We start from the raw sequence: 16,479 nt of genomic DNA on the forward strand, positions 1-16,479 counted from the left end.
GTTAGTAAAATCAGGGAAAAAAATCAATAAGCTGTGATGGCGGCCGGACTGTGGGGAAACAAACACGCTATTACATTTTTGGTGGACCTGTTTAGTTGGGTAATCTTTTTGGAAAGCACTCTGGCATGAAACAAGAGCTGTTCGATTGTTTGCACACTTTGACCCCGCTATTAGGACAATATATTCTACCGTCGTGTCATAGCTACCTTATTAGGTTTCCTAGAATCCTTTTATTCAGAACCACTGTTCACCGGCTCTTGTTTGCTTCTAAATCTCCAGCTGCGTAGACTTTAGCAGATGGCATTGTAATAAGGCGAAAGGACATTTACTTAGAATAAAAGGCAAGGGTAATGAAGCAGGGGGCATTCCTGGCAGTCACTCTCCCCACTCTCCTCCCCAAATGGCTGCCTCCCACAAATCTCCAGAGAAAGCTAATCAACTCCTAGTTAAAAGCTCAGTCTCCTCAGCCCAGGGGGAGGGGGCACATCCGTTTCACTCCCTCTCTCTGGTCCCTTCAAAGGGTTATTGTCTTGTTAATGGCTCCTTCCTTTTGGTCTGGGCCCTGCTGGATAGTGGGTGCTGTTCACACAACTCCTATCCATCCCTCCATCTCCCCAGTGACTTCTCCTACAGTTTTTCCCCCAACTCTCATTTCTTGTCAGCAGAGTGTTAGATGGCCATCCACAAAACTGGTTTGGGGAGTCCCTGCCCTCTCACTCTTGGCACTGCAGGATCAGAAATGTTGAAGCCTCAGCTGCTTGGATAATGCTTCTGAGAAAGTACAGCCAAGACCTTGTTACTTCCCCTCTGGAGAGACAGGAGGAGTTGGAGGAGGAAACGCCTCCGGGAAGTAGAGGCAAGCTTGAGAGCCAGGCCAAGGAAAGACTCTTGCTTCCATTTTCCTCTCCTTCCCTCTAATTTCTTGCCAACTCTCGTCTCTGGCCCCGGCTCCCAGGCTTCCCAGCTGCAGTTTCCTCTCAAGATTTCCAGCCTGCTTCCATTCAGAACCTCTGGGCACTGGAGAGCCCATTCCCCAACCACCTGCCAGGGATCTGGAGAGGCCCCTTACACTGAGGATGTTATTGGCAAGAAGAAAAGGCCCATCTGTGCACAAATATTCCCAGTGGCTTTGTTCTTAAAGCAAAAAACAAAATGGAAACAGTCCTTCGGTCCAAAGACTGAATAAGTCAAGAGTATGTGAACATACTGGAATATTGTTGCATTACAAGAAAGGCCCCGCAAGATGCTTACAAAGCAATCGGGCAAATTCGGTTGAAATGCTTCGCAGAGAGGAAAGTAGATCATTCCTTCCCCCAAACCAATCTGCGTACTGCCTGGACTCCCGTGAAGTAATAGATCAGCAAAATCCGATGGAGTCCAGAGGAAGACAAAGACACCGGAAAATGAACCTTGGTGATGGTTATTATTTTGTGAAAGTGAACATAAATGCTTCTTTTGGAATAAGTTCAAATCCTTTGGCTCACACTTTGATGGCTTCTCTTTTGCTTGTTCAAATGTTATATGTTGATGGTTACCAAATTTATATTATACAGTTACACGGTTTCCTTTAATATTTTCTTGATAATTTGGGGCTTTTGCGTCACGTTTATTTTAAAAGGCCCTCAAATGGATTCATTTTGTATATGAATCCTGGACATATTTAACTGTGTGCATAGAATCCAACCTTGGCTACTAACTGTGTGACATATCACTTACCTAACTCTTTCTGCCTCAGTTTCCTCATCTGTGAAATGGACATAATAATGGCACTAGTTTCCAGAGTTGTTGTAAGGATAAAATGAGGCAACATCTGTCAAATGCTTTGTAAGCCATAAATATTAGCCATTCTTTAGCATTGCCATCAGCCTGATGTTGTCTCTCCCATTAGGATGCAAGCTTCTTGTGGGAAGAAACAGCTTTTTTGTATTTGTTCCACTACTAGTACCTAACAAATGCTTGTCAATTGACTGATTGAGATAGATTCCTCCCCACTCCCTTTTCCAGAGAGGTATATCATGTGAAAAAGAATAAAAAAGGAGGGGGAAGCATTTCAGTAAAACTAGTAAATATATGAACCTAATCTGATACCATATGTACTCATAGGTCCACTTGAGGCAGCAGGGTAGCGTTTCAGTGGACAGATCACTGGACCTGAAATTAGGAAGACATAAGTTCAAATCTGGCCTTAGACACTTACTAGCTGGGTGATCCTAGGCAGGTCATTTCACTCTGTTTGTCTCAGTTTCCTCACATGTTAAATGGGCTGGACAAAGAAATGGCAGATCACTTCAGTATCTCTGCCAAAGAAACCCCAAATGGGATCACAAAGACTCAGCCATGACTGAAATGACTGAATAAAATGTCCCCTTGCTTGGAAAAAGCATCAGCAATATGATGTGTAATGGAGAAAACCACTGTGATTCTCGGCAGTTTCCAGGAATGAGGGGCTGATGATCCATTAGTATTCTGGAGCACTGTGGTCCATTGAGGGTACCATATCTCAAGAAGGACATTGGTAAGCTAGAGTAAGTCTAAAAGAAGGTAACTAGGATGGGAAAGGGCCTTGAATCTGTGCTATGTGACAATCAGTTGTAGAAACTGGTCATGTTTAGCCTAGGAAAGAAAAGACCAATGATGGTGGCACTCAAGGGCTGCCAGGAGGAGAGATTACCCTTCTTCTTTTGGGCCTGGGGAGAAAAAGGCAAGGGGTAAAAGTTGCAAAGACGTCAATTTAAGCTTGAAGTCACCAAAAACCTTTCCCATCTTGGGGGTTAGAGGCATTTGCAATCTGCAAAATCACCATAACATTTTTTGACCTTCTCTTTGTACTAGAGAAGAAATCTGAATTATTGTGGTATTAAAAATAAAATATGTTGATATTATACAATTCTATCCATATATTTCATGTATTTCTGAGTTTCTAACTTTTTGTGTTGCCTGCGGCTTCCTCAAAACTCCCCCCAAATTCCCCTTTAATTTCTTATGCTAACCTGAGATCTATCAAAAACTGTATGGGGAAAGTTGCAATGTAGAAAGGATGACTGTAATTAGATCTGTTTCAGAGCATAATGGGCAGCTTGGAAGACCGCAAGCAGAGGCTGGATGACCCCATATTGAGTTATAATGAGGATTCCCAGGGAATGCTTAAATTCTGGTTTCAAAGAGATGGGAAGTCTAGATGCCCCCAATTAGATCTAGGCCCAAATGAAGAAAGGGAGATTTCCTGGGGAAGAACAGAACGGATTTGTTGTTTGCTTTTCTCTCTCCCCATAGCCTTCTGTTCGGTCACGCCTAATCATCTGACAGGTATATTGGGCACAGATGGAGAAGAACATTACAATCCATTTACTCCAGGGGTCAGATTGCCAACAGTATCAGCTGGGACGGAGGACTGGGAACCTGGGGGTAGTTGAAGAAAAGCTCCGAGAAAGCAAAGCACTGTCAGAAACCCAGTCATATTCCTTTACAGAGAGGCCCTCAGGGCCTATTGACCTTATTTTGCACACTGTTATAACAGAGCCGGTTATCCATTTTCCAAACACATGATCGAACAATTCAATTTAATATAGATCTGATGCCTGATATGTGCTAGGTCCTGGCAATACAAAAAGCACAAATTCTCCAAGCTCTCTCAAAGAGCTTCTATTCTCCCATTGCAACAGATCAGAATGAGGGAAAACAAAGAGACTTTGAGGCAAATACGTTAACAGTGATGAGACATAATAGTTGGTAGCAAAGGAGGGACTGGCAGAACTATTAAGCTGCCACAAGAAAAATCGAAGTACGATAGTCTGGGTCCATTATGGTAGAAGCAAACAATCCTCCGTGCCTCACAGAATCATGAAGTCTCAAGAATTAAAAAGAGCTTCAGAGGTCATTTATTACAACTCCTTTTCCGATTCCTCGCTTCCCTCTACAATGCTCTCAAAATAAATGGTCATCTAACCTTTGAATATATATAATTTGGGGCAGCTAGGTAGTGTAGGACCTGAGTTTAAATAAATGAATGAATGAATGAATGAATGAATAAATAAATAAATAAATAAATAAAAGGCCTCAGACATTTACTAGCTCTGTGACCTTGAACAAGTCACTTAACCCCAACGACCTCAAAAAAGAGGAATATTTACAATATTTACAATAATGATAATTACAACAATGCCTTCTCTCACAGGGCAGATACAACAATCAACATTAGAAAATTCTACTTTATCAATATAAGGTCTGATATCCCTGTCCTTATAACATATACTTACTACCCCTGATTGTATATACCCTCTAAGCCTCCCCCACTGGGGCCAAACAGAATAAATGAAATTCTCCCTCCATGGAACAATCTTTCATATATGTGAAGGCCTTTATCCCATTCTTCTATCTTCTCCCTCCCTCTCTTCCCCTTCTCTTCTGTAGCCTAAACACCCCTGGTTTCTTCACAGAACTTGGGGAGAGGAAGACCTGAGTTTCACTCTCGACTCAGGCACTTATTAGCAGTGTGACCCAGGACACATTTCTTAACTTCTTCTAGCCTCAGTTCCTTCATCTATAAAATGGGGATAATAATATCTACCTCATCAAGATTGGGAGGATAAAATGAGATGAGATTGTAAAGCATTTTTAAATTTTAAATCTCTCTATATAAATGCTAGCTATCATCATCATCATCATCATCATCATCATTTCCCCCTCCTACTCCCTAGAGGGGAATTAGTTGGTTGAATGGCAGTTGTGGTCTCCTGGAACAGGCTGCTCAAACCTGCCCTTCAGGCTCAGAAGAGGAGATATTATACAGGATTGTGGAAACACAGTGATCAGGACCCTGAGCAGGGACAGGTCACAAGGGAAGTAAGTCTAGCTAGGAAACTCCAGGGCCCTGGGTCACTAGGGGCTGACACGAAGTCCCCGGGGCGCTCTGTAGGCTGGGGCGCTGGAAAAAAGGAAGGAGAAATGCAAAAGGGCAAAAGGTGGGGACTAATGAAAGATACTTTAATCCAGCCAGGGACCGACCCTGCCTGGAGACAGGGATATAGGATTCTTCTCCTCCCTTCCCAAATGATGAAGTGAGGGACTTTGGGGTGCAGGCGATTATTTCGTCTTACCTGAGAAGTCCAGCTACATCTTCCCCGAACATCTCTCGTATGCACCACTTTTAGACACTGACTGATTGCCTTTTCCTCCATACTCTGAATACTGAGGCATGGGTAGTGCTGCATTTGGGCAGAAATGGGCCAGTCGGAGAGTTGAATGCTCAACAGATATTGCCACAAAACCCAGAAGCCCCTTCATGCAGCCACTTCAAAATGGCACCTTCCATGGTGCTCCCAATGTTTATAGGGATGCCATTTTCACTTTCTACTCCCAAACCCACACCTATATACACTGGCGCTGGGAATTGCCATTTGACAAAAGGTTAACTACATTTCTTACGATCAATTTTTTTTAGCATGAGCTAATCTTTAAACTCATCTTTATGAGTTTCGCTTCCAGTATTCTTTCCACTCTGCCCTACGCTCCTGCGTCCCAAAGAAGTTATAATTCAATGGGCCCTGAGCCACAAATCTCCTCTGTAACAGCTGGAACAAGAAAATCTCCAGTAAGGTGGTGTTGGTTAGATCCCAAGTAGCCTATTCTCCTTTGGGACACAAATCTAAATGACTCCCAGGAACTTCTGCCCACTGCTTCTGGGGTCAAACCGAAGAAGCCTAATCCCTCTACTTGACAACAGCCTTTCAAATACCTGTACACAGCTCTCGTGTCCTCTCTGAATTTTCTCTTCTCCAGACTAACCATTTCCAGTTCATTCAATAGATTCTTTTTTGCTGAGACAATTGTGGTTAAGTGACTTGCCCAGGATCACACAGCTAGGAAGCGTTAAGTGTCTGAGACCAGATTTGAATTCAGGTCCTCCTGACTTCAGGGTTGGTACTCTATCCACCGCACCACCTAGCTATCCCATTCAATAAATCTTTATACGTTTTGCTCCTACAATACAGCTTCATTCTCCCTTTTACCTTCAGCACAGATTGTTCCAAGCAAGAAATAAATCTGTTACCTGTTAAATCCCCTTTTGACTAATGCCGATTACCTAATAACAACAACACGGATATTTCTTGCCTTGGTAGTCCTTCCGCATGGGGAGCTCATAAGTTCACTCAGCACCTACTTGGCCATTATCTCCCGTGACCCACAGGGTTTTGGGAGTTGGCTGAACAAGGAAGAAAGAAGAGTGCTAGACTTGGATATAAGAAGATCTGAGTTCAAATACGCTCCCAGGCATTTACAAGCTGTGTGATTCTGAGCAAGACACTTAACCTCTCTCAATCTCAGTTTCTTCACCTGTAAAGGGGTGAAATTCAAAAACCTTTAAGTATCCTTCTAGCTGTAAATCTAAGATTCCATAACCCCAGGAGTTAAGTTCACAGTGGAGCTGGAAGGGAATGGATCCCTAGTCTGAAACCCTCCTGAGCCTAGAGAAAAATAGAGTGGAGTCCTGAACTGGTAATAATATCATCCCCAAAGCATTCTGCTTGAATTGTTTTGCTTATTGTATGAAATCAAAGACAGCTTTGAAAACCAGTTAGCATCAATGCAAGGTCATTTTGCTTGATTCATCTTCAATGAGATAGCTCATTGAGCTCAAACAAACCCGACTCTTGCTAACCAAGGTGTCACAGCCACGCTTTTTCATCTTAGAAGAGATGGCCACCAGTTCCTTCCCAACCAAACCATGGACTGGTCATTTCAAGTTCAGACCACAGGTTGGTTTTTCTGATATTACAGGTGAAGATCAATTTCTCTTCCTAAAGACTGGCTCTTCCTGACCTTTAAAGGTCTGTGCACTATACATTTAGGGGCTGGTGGAAGGGGGAAGAAAAGATCCTTCCCCTAAGGGATGGCAGCTGGGAGGGGGACTCTTTTCCCTAGGGAAAGGACCACTTCCTCTCTCCCAAAATGCCCAAGGTGCGCCATTAGTGGTGGGATTGCCCCTTATTCAGCTCTCTTCTCTCATGAAGGGGTCATGGTGACATATTCTGTGAATGTTTTGTATCTCTGACCTTCTAAGAAGGGAAAATTGCACCAAGACAGTCATTGACTGATTTTTAAATATTCAAACCTCACTCCCAGGGAAAGTTCATAGAAATGCCCAACTTTCTTCCCTGCTTTCAACAGTATTTTCAACACTCCAACTGCCTTCCCCTTTTCTCATTTACCGTTCTAGTCTAGTTGCCTTGCTGTACCAACTACATATAGTACTTTCTCCTTGCATCATGGGATCATAATTTCAGAGCTGGAGGCCTTCTAGTCCAGAACCCTAATTCTACAGATGAGGCAAGTGAGGCTCAGAGAAGCAAGTGACTCTCCAAGGCCACAGCCAGTAATAGCACATCTGGCATCTGACTTCAAATCCACTATGCTTCCCCTCTGCCTTATTCTCTCTGTGTGTGAGCTAAGGGACCTTCCCCATCTCTGTCAGGTTCAGTGGTGGGTAGCATGGAAGCCTTGAGGAGAGCCAGGGTCAAAGTTCAGAAGGTTAGCAGCCACGCAGGGCTCAAGGCAACATGCCGCAGGGAGGGGGTTTGAAGGCCGCCATATCCAAATACAACTTTTTCTAAATGCCCACATTGTCAGTACAGAATAGACCACACTGAGTTTATAAGACCAGCTCACAGGAAATACAATTATGTTTTAGAGATAAAATTGGACTTTTTGAGGAGAGGGAGGGAAGAAGGGGTACGATTTCAGAAATATCTCCTCCCTCTCATGTTCTGGGAAATTCTGCTGTCTTCTTATTATTGTAAGACTATAAAATCACTAATCTCTGTAGGGAATATGGGGCAACACTAGGTTAGCAGGGAGCCTGATTAACTGGCTAGGGATAGTTACTGGACAGGGGATTTCACGGATAGAGGAAACTCCCTTTCCCAATGCAAGTTGCCACCTGCTCTGGGGCTGACAGTCTTAGAAAGTTGTCTCGGGCACTGAGAGGTTAAGTGACCTCCCCAGGGTCACATATGTAACTAGTACATGGCACTCCCTCTCCTCCATGAACTGGATAGTTACAAAATAGAAAAACTGGATAAAACCACATTTCTACATCAGAGAAATGATTCATGAGCCCTTCAACCCTGGCTTTAGCTGCAAGGGGGTTATATTTATAGGAGAACTTGCTTTTTCCACTCCAGGAAATGCTGTTTAGAGTCAAACACTTCCTGGAAGAATAGCCATCTTTGTTCTAATGGGTGGTTCTTTGGGAGGGGAGGGAGGAAAGACACATGTGGGAAGTGCTGGCTATACAAAAACAAAAGGTAACAATAAAAACGTGGCCAAAAGTCTTTCTCACAGTAGAGGGGTCTTTTTTTTTTTAAATGAATAAACTGCCAACTCAGAAAGTTTTTCAAAATTAAAAAAAAGACAAAAGTCTGAGATGGGAAGTTCCCACGTTCACTTTCACACTTAGCTGAGCAGTCCTTCCGTCACAATGAACATCTGGAACCCAGTGTAAACAAAGACTAAGTCTGTAAACTGTTACATAAGGTGTCCCAAAAGTTTTCGTACAAAACTGCACTGACTTTGGGGCCGTCCTGTATGTGCGGAAAATCTAGCAGACCATTTATAGAAATGTCTCAGCCCCTGGGGACTGTATCATGGCATTTACACAGTTTAACACACCGATCAATTGTCAAATTCTAGTGCGAGATCGCTACGCTCTTCTCAGGGATGTGGGAAAGGAGAAAGAACTACAATGACCTCCGGTCTCAGGAGGCTGGGGTAGCTGGGGAAATAAGAAAATGAACAGGCATCAAAATACAAGTGGTGTAAAGCAGGGCAGGCAGGCAGCCAGGCAGGCCAAGGAGCAGGCTAGGTTGGCGAGGACACAGATAGGATGGACAAAGCCCGGCCTTAGGTAACAGAAGGGCCTGGCTACTCAGTGAAAGCTTCCCAGGGCCCCGAGGAGGAGCACTCCAGAGGGAGAGTTGGTCAGTTAAGAAATCCAGGCAGTCAGGGACAGCAGCAGGGGGTACTGCAGGATGGGCAAGGTGGCCAGAGAGTTCCTGGCCCAGAATTCTGAGGTAAGGGGTGAACAAGAAGTGTTTAGGGCACACTGGGTAGAACTGGGTGACTGGAGAGCAGGGGAGGTCAGGTTGCTTACATCAGATTGCACAGGACCCTGAATACTGGAGGAAAAAATCTTTATCTTGTCTGTGATTTTTGGTGAGAAGGCTAGAGGATGGGGGTAGGATTTGGGTCTGTGCTTTCATTGATAGAGGGAACTTCTCATCTGAAGAACCTCCCTAAGGGCAGCTAGGTGGCGCTGCAGTGGATAGCGCATTGGTCCTGGAGTTGGGAAGACTTGAGTTCAAATCCTGCCTCAAACATTTAATACTTCCTGGCTGTGTTTCTCTGGGCAAGTCATTTAACCCCATTTGCCTTCTTTAAAAAAGATAGAGAGAGGGGGAAAAAGAATCTCCTTCTATCACTAAGCTCAGTATCTTATTTTTGTAACTTAAAGATTGGACTGGAGGATCTTGAGAAGATACTTGCTCAGGTCATGTGACCAACGTGTGTTGAAGATGGGCCTTTATGGTTCTGAGATCATCCTTCTATCCATTACACCATCTTGCCTCTTTATGCTTTGAAATAATCGGGGTTGGGGAGGGGGGCTGTTTGTTAGCAACTATGTGGTGTGGATCTATCAGGTAATAATGCCTCAAAAGGTACAGACAGATCCCAATCAACAATATAGGGAATCTTGCTAGAGGCAATAGGGAGCCACAGAAGACATTTGAGCAAGGTAGTGACATGGTTAGATCTGGGGCAAAAGAATCTTATTGTGGTATCCATGTGGAGCATGGATTGGAAAGAGGCCAGGGAGATCAGTTGAGAGGCTAATGAGTGAGGGAGACAATGAGGGCAATCGAGGGTGGTTGTCGTAGAAGTGAAAAAAAGGTAAGTATGAGAAAAACAAATGAAGTATCATCAACTAGCTTCTTTTCCTCTTTATTGAATTGCTGTCTAATCACTTCCTGAATATAAAACTTTTTTTCCAGCCTCCTACACCAATGCTGGTTGCAATTTATAGTCTTATATGTCTGGGGTCTGAGAGGTTACATGACTTGCCCAGGGTCATCCAAGCAAGATACATCAGAAACTGGACTCGAACCTAGTCAACCTTGACTCTGAAGGCAGCTCCCCACCCACTCTTACATGCAAGTTTTGTCTTTCTCAGTTCTAAACTCCCAGTGACCAGGACCTATGTTGTTTCTTTAACTCCCTGATCCTGAGCGCAGCACTAGGCCCAGGGGAGGCGCTCAACAAATACTTGTTGATAGGTGGCATGCAAATCATAAAGTGGAAATTGCTAGCTGATCTGGTTTCTCAGCCTTCAATGTGGCTAGGAGGGGCCTTTCCTCAGATCTCCATCTTGGCAGTAGCCATGACTTTGGACACCCTTACCCCAAACTGTGGAGAGGGAATAGGCTCTGATGCTCCTATTTGGGACATCGCCTCTACTGGCCTGAGAATCCCTGAGGCCGGAGTCTGGCTCTTACCTCAACTTTGTATCTCCCTAGAGACAGGGTCCAGTAAATAAATGTTTGTCAAAAAGAAATGTTTGTCAAATGACTGTGGGAATCTTTGCCATAGGAGGAAGATAAAAAATTAAAGCAGATAAGCCAAGGATATAAAAAATTAAAGCAGATAAGCCAAGGATATATTTCCTAAATCAGGAGTCTCCAAAGTTGGGGAAGCCGTGCCATGATGGCAGGGGGACTATGGGATGATCTCAGGAGGTGTGGGATTAGTTAGTGGGAGGATGGGAAGATGGATCCTATCCCACATTCTCTACAGTTCTTAACCAAGGGGCTGGTCTTCAACACAACCACATCTATCCCTCACCCATTGGGATCCAGTTCTCCTCTCCCTCAACCATCAGTCCCTCCAGATTGTTATAGATTAATCATTCGGCACCAAGAACAGCAACTGCGCGAGTGCCGTTAGGAAAATCCCACCCCCAGCCCAGCATCCCTAACCCCTGCCCCTCCAAATCACTTCAAGGCCAGGGCAGTGGCTGCTGAATAAGAGCACCTGTCCTCCTTTTTTGTTTTAGCCGACACATACTGAATTGCACAATAATACCTGAATTTACTTGATCAATGTATATTTCTTCCCAGTGCGCACTCCAAAAACGTTTTACCGATGGGCCACACAACCAAGCAACTGCCTCATCTACTTGTGGGTATGATAAGTCCACCTAGTTACCCAGATCCTAATAAAGGGGAAACCATTTGCAAGTGAAGGTATGGGCTGATATAACGCTCTTAAACTAAACAGTCCATACAGTTGTTTCTCTAATTCAACCTTTGGCTCCCACTCTCAGAGAAACCAAGCCCACTAAGCACAAATTCTAAGCCAAACCTAATGAACTGTACCGGTCTAGGAATATAGTTCTTACAGAGATTATTTTGAATTTCTTGATGTGGTAGAAGGACCACTGGATGGTAAACTGGCTCGTAGATGGGGCGGTACTGGTGTATGTGCAGAGCAGAGTGGCGTCCATCCCAACCGTCACATTCACCACCTTCACTGGGATGGTCACCTGCACAGAGGTGACAGAGCCTGAAAGGGTAATGACACTAGTTAGTTATGACACCAAGCTTCCAGGCTATGGAGTACAATCATATACATTCTCTTATTTAATGGAGCCAAGGAGATGAGGGGCAGTTAGAGTTCAACTCATTGCTGGTCAGTCATTTTTCAGTCATGTCTGTCTCTTCATGACCCCGTTTGGGGTTTTCTTGGCAAAGATACTGGAGTGGTTGGCCATTTCCTTTTCTTGCTTATTTTACAGATGAGGAAACTGAGGCAAACAGGGTGAAGTGACTTTCCCTGGGTCACACACCTAGTAAGTGTCTAGGGTCAGATTTGAACTCAGGACAATGAGTCTTTCTGACTCCAGGTCCAGCACTCTATCCACTGCAATGCCCTCTGGCTGCCCCCCAGAGTTCAATTCAATCAAGGTTTATATCGGATTCTAGATGAATAGCTAGAAGAGACATCACAGTCCATCTAATCCAGTGGTATTAAACTCAAATAAAAATAGGCTCCCCTAAACTGCATATAAGAATCTCGGTGGAACCCATATTGACTTAGTTTTGTATTTTTATTTATATTGTTAAATATTTCCCAATGACATTTTAACATAGCTACACTTGGAAGTGTTGGGGGCCACTTGAAGGTTTCGACATATTTGGTCAAATCCAGTCTTCTCATTTTTGAGAGGGATAAGATGGGGCTGATAAAGGGGAAGTGGCAGAACTGGGATCCAAAAGTAGAACCTCTGACGAGGTTCATCACTCTTTACATGATGCCAGTGATTTTTAAATGAGAAATGACAAAAGGATTTTCTTGGTTTTAGAGGGCACGGGGATCTATGGTGCACAATCATTAGTTTACTTGGAAATACAATCTGGCTGTGACTACTTGTCTCTTAGAATTCCCCTTTATAACTTATTATGTGTTGGTTACTGAAATAGTGACTTAGGGAATAACCAAAGAGCTCAAGTCCAGTAGCTTACTTTTCCTGGGATAAGGATAAAGGAAAAGACTATTCTTACACTTGGACTCTTAGCTGCCAAATCCAAAGGACTTTTCTCAATCCTCATTTTCCTGGACCTCTCGGTGGTCCTTGACATCGTTATCATCCCTTTCTCTGTAATGCTCTCTTCCTTCTGACTTCTGCAATATTTCTCTGTCTCCTTCAGTCTCTATATCTGTCTCTGTTTCTGTATCTGCCCCTCTCTTTTTCTCCTAGTTCTCCTCTTATCTATCTGACACTCCTTCTCGTCTAACCTTCTCTGTGTCCTCTTTTCCCTCTATACCACTTCACTTGGTGATTACATCAACTCCCATGGATTTAATTCCCATCTCTGTTGATGATTCTGAAATTTATCCACCATATCCCAAACTCTCTGCTGACCTCTAATCTTACATCTCCAACGGCCTTTCAGACACCTCGAATTCACTCTCCAATCTTAAACTCAATGTGTCCAAAACAGAACTCACCATCTTTCCCCTAAGTCCTAAACCCCATTTCCTATTATTGTAGAGGGAACTGCCATCCTCCCAGTTCTTCAGGCTCACAATCCAAGAGTCATAACCCATACCCCATAATCCAACTGTTGTCATGGCTGCCGATTTCACCCTTGTAACATCTTTTGAATATCCCCCCTTCTTTGCCACTGCCCAACCCAATTGCAAGTCCTCATCACATCATTCCTTGATTACTGCAATAGCCTGCTTCTGGATCAGCCTGCCTCTAGTCTCTCCCCTCTCCAGTCCATCCTCCATTCAAACCATTGAAAGTGATTTTCCTAAAGTATAGGTCTAATCATGTCACCCCTACTACTCAATAAACTCCATCGGCTCCCTATTGTCTGCAGAAGCAAATACAAAATGCTCTGTCTGGCATTCAAGGTCTTTCATTGCCCACTCCTGCCTGTTTTTCCAGTCTTATTACACCTTCCTCCCCTCCACATACTTTTCAATCCATCACCAGCCACTTCTTAGCTATTCCACAAACGAGACCCCCTCCGTTTCTCTCACTCTGGCCATTCTCTCTAACTGTCCCCCATTCCTGGAGCTCTCTCCCTTTTCTGCTCCAACCATTGACTTTCCTGGTTGCCTTTGAGTCCCAACTGAAAACCGACCTTGTAGGAAGCCTTCTCGCTAGTCATTATTTCCTCTATAATCTACATATAGCCTGCTCTGCATACATTTGTTTGCATGTCTCACCCGTCTATTAGATCATAAGCTCTTTGAGAACATCATGAGAACATTTGAGAACATGAGAACATGAGACTGTTTTTGTCTCTTTTTTGTATCTTCAGGCTTAGCACAGTGCCTGGCACAAAGTAGGCACTTAATAAATGTTTATTGATTGATTAAATAATCTACCACCTTTATTTATGTCAGGAAAGAGATTCCTGTCTCAAGGAGGAGGCTCCATCCACCAATGTAGATGGGCAACTCATAATTTTAGAGCACAGGTTCTTAACCTAGAGTCCATGAACTTTAAATATATATATACATATGTATATAATATATATATTAAATGAACTATATTACATATAAATATATTAAATACATGTCAATTGGTGTGCACATATATGGATATAAGTGAAATCCCATTATTTTATGAATTTCAAAACCCCCTTCTGAGAAGGGGTCACTAGCTTTGGAACATCATCACATGGATCCATATAGCACAAATGTTAAGAATTCCTGTCCTACAGGATTGCCTGGGGACCACCGAAAGGGGCCTGAGACAGGATTGGAGTCCTATGTTTTCTTGCCTCCTAGGCCTGTTGGGAAGTCTTTAGGGCCATGCTGCCTCTTGTCCAATCCCTTTTCTAATCGGCTTCAGAGTATTGTGGCTTGGGAGTAGGGCAGTTTTTTGGACTCACCTAGAAGGCCTGCCATGAAGAGAATCATCCTCGAAACCACGAAAATCATCTTGGTAGAGGGGAGTCTGGCAATCGGGGCTGCCTGCTGCCTGCCGCCTACTCTGGACTGAACCTCAACTTGACTTTTCTTTTTCCTCACTGAGTCTTTGTTGTTCTTATCTCATGACCATCACCAAGTCAATACGCCTCTAAGCACTCATTTTTCTTCTTTATCGGTTCAGACCTTTCCCAGAGTAGGTCTGGGTTCTCCAAAACCTTTGTCATGGGGTATGTGTATACTTGGTACGTTTGTTAGTGTGTTAATGATAAACCCTTGTGGGACCGGAAAACCTTAAAGTGTTGTTGAGAGTTTCTCAGGAGTTTCTGCATATATGTTGTTGTAGCTTTAACCCCAAAAGCTCTTCTTGGAAAGAGGCTAAAAGCTGAGGGAAAGTTGGCAGGCCAAATGTGGCAGCTTTGAATATTTAGATCAAAGTCTGAAGTTTATTCTCCGGGGTGGTTGAACGGGAATCCAAATTTCTGTGTGGAACAGAGGAAAGAGAACTCAGAACCGGCTTCAAAACCCACCTCCCACTAGCTGTGTGACTGGGCAAGTCAGTCACCTGATCTCTATGAAATTTAGTTTCCTCCTTCGTAAAATAATGGCGTAGGGAACCATCTGAAGCTATCCATAACCAAAATGACATGAAAAATAAATTCAATCCTTCTGTAGTCTTCTTTTAATCCTTCAAGGGATCAGCCCAGTATTAAACACAGTATCTGGGACATAGTAGATGCTCAATAAATGCTGATTGATTAGGCACCTCAACACCTGGCAGGAGATCCAGGAAAGCCCAGACCTTCAGTTCAGGTGCTACTGGTCAGGTTGAGCTTAGGGAGTGGGACAGTTTAACTGCTATAGAAAATGAACAAAGAGGAATGGTGTGAAGCTTATCTGGATAAGTGGCAAAGTGTGGAGGCCATAAGATTTCAGGCTAAAAGCCAAAGGGCCCACGGGAGCCACTGAAGTGATATGGGCAGCGCGGGGCTTTAGGAAAAACCTCCCAGATAGCTCTGTGGAGGATGGATTGGAAAGAGGAAAGATTGGAGTCAGGAAGAATAACTAGGAAGTTATTGTAAGAGTCCAGGTGAGCCATAATGAGACCTGGAACTAGAGTAGGGGCTCCATGAGTGGGAAGAAGGGGACAGGTGAGAGGGATGTTGTAAAGGTAGAAATGACACCGTCTAGCCACTGTTTGAATGTGTTTCTCACTGGGGTGAAAAAGTGAAGAGTCAGGGACAACACTGAGGCTTTAAAACCATTTCAATGGAACCAGTTGTTTTCTGAGTCGGGAAGTTCACAGGGGATTCATTGACATGCGTGTATTTTCTTTAAAATTGGTATGGAAGATGGCAGCAAAGGAGGGTAACAGAGGATGACCAGCGAGTGTGGACGAACCCAGAAGCAGACTCAGGGGAACAAAAGCTCTGAATGGGCTGAGCTGGAGAGAACTAAAGACCAAGGAGGGTGGGGAGTGGGGGCAAGAGGAAGATCAAAACAGATCTAGGACTCCCACTTAGGGTATATGAGATAATGATATTAGCTTTAGCTTTGAAAACAACATGTACAAGAAGATGATAGAAAGGACAGCACACAGTGGGTAAAACCCAAAGCATGGTCACTTGTAAGAGCTGTGGAAGGAGTACTGAGGCTCCCAGTGAGCTGAGCTACAGATGAAGGCTAAGGACACAAAGAGGATTTAAAAAAAAAACATTCTTTGGGGGAGCTTGAACCCAAAGAAGAGATACAGTTGGAGAATCCACTCTTCTTTGCAAAGATAGGGGATCATAGATATGGAAAACTATAGATTGTGTCCCATTTTTTGATATATTGGCTTCAGGACTTGGCACTGGGCTTTGATTATAGTAAGCATGTAATAAATACTTGTTGATGGATTAATTTTCCTGAACTATTTAAAAAAACAATTCTTTGTTCTAAGGGAGGGGAAAGGGGATAATATTTACTCTTTTTTGTTTATTT

At 43.6% G+C, this 16,479-nt stretch overlaps 1 protein-coding gene across 1 annotated transcript in view; it reads right to left on the reverse strand.

Moving 5' to 3' along the window:
• Positions 1-14,678, reverse strand: part of VSIG1 (V-set and immunoglobulin domain containing 1) — a 32,961-nt gene extending 18,283 nt beyond the window's left edge. Inside the window, exons 1-3 of the mRNA XM_012553176.2 lie at positions 14,460-14,678; positions 11,450-11,613; positions 5,097-5,204 (exon numbers count right to left, since the gene is read on the reverse strand). Coding sequence (XP_012408630.2) covers positions 5,097-5,204; positions 11,450-11,613; positions 14,460-14,508 — 321 coding nt within the window. The 5' untranslated portion in view covers positions 14,509-14,678. The remainder of the gene's footprint in view (positions 1-5,096; positions 5,205-11,449; positions 11,614-14,459) is intronic.
• Positions 14,679-16,479: the final 1,801 nt, after the last annotated feature.

This window comes from Sarcophilus harrisii, chromosome X (assembly GCF_902635505.1).
Source record: "Sarcophilus harrisii chromosome X, mSarHar1.11, whole genome shotgun sequence".
NCBI lineage: Eukaryota > Metazoa > Chordata > Mammalia > Dasyuromorphia > Dasyuridae > Sarcophilus > Sarcophilus harrisii.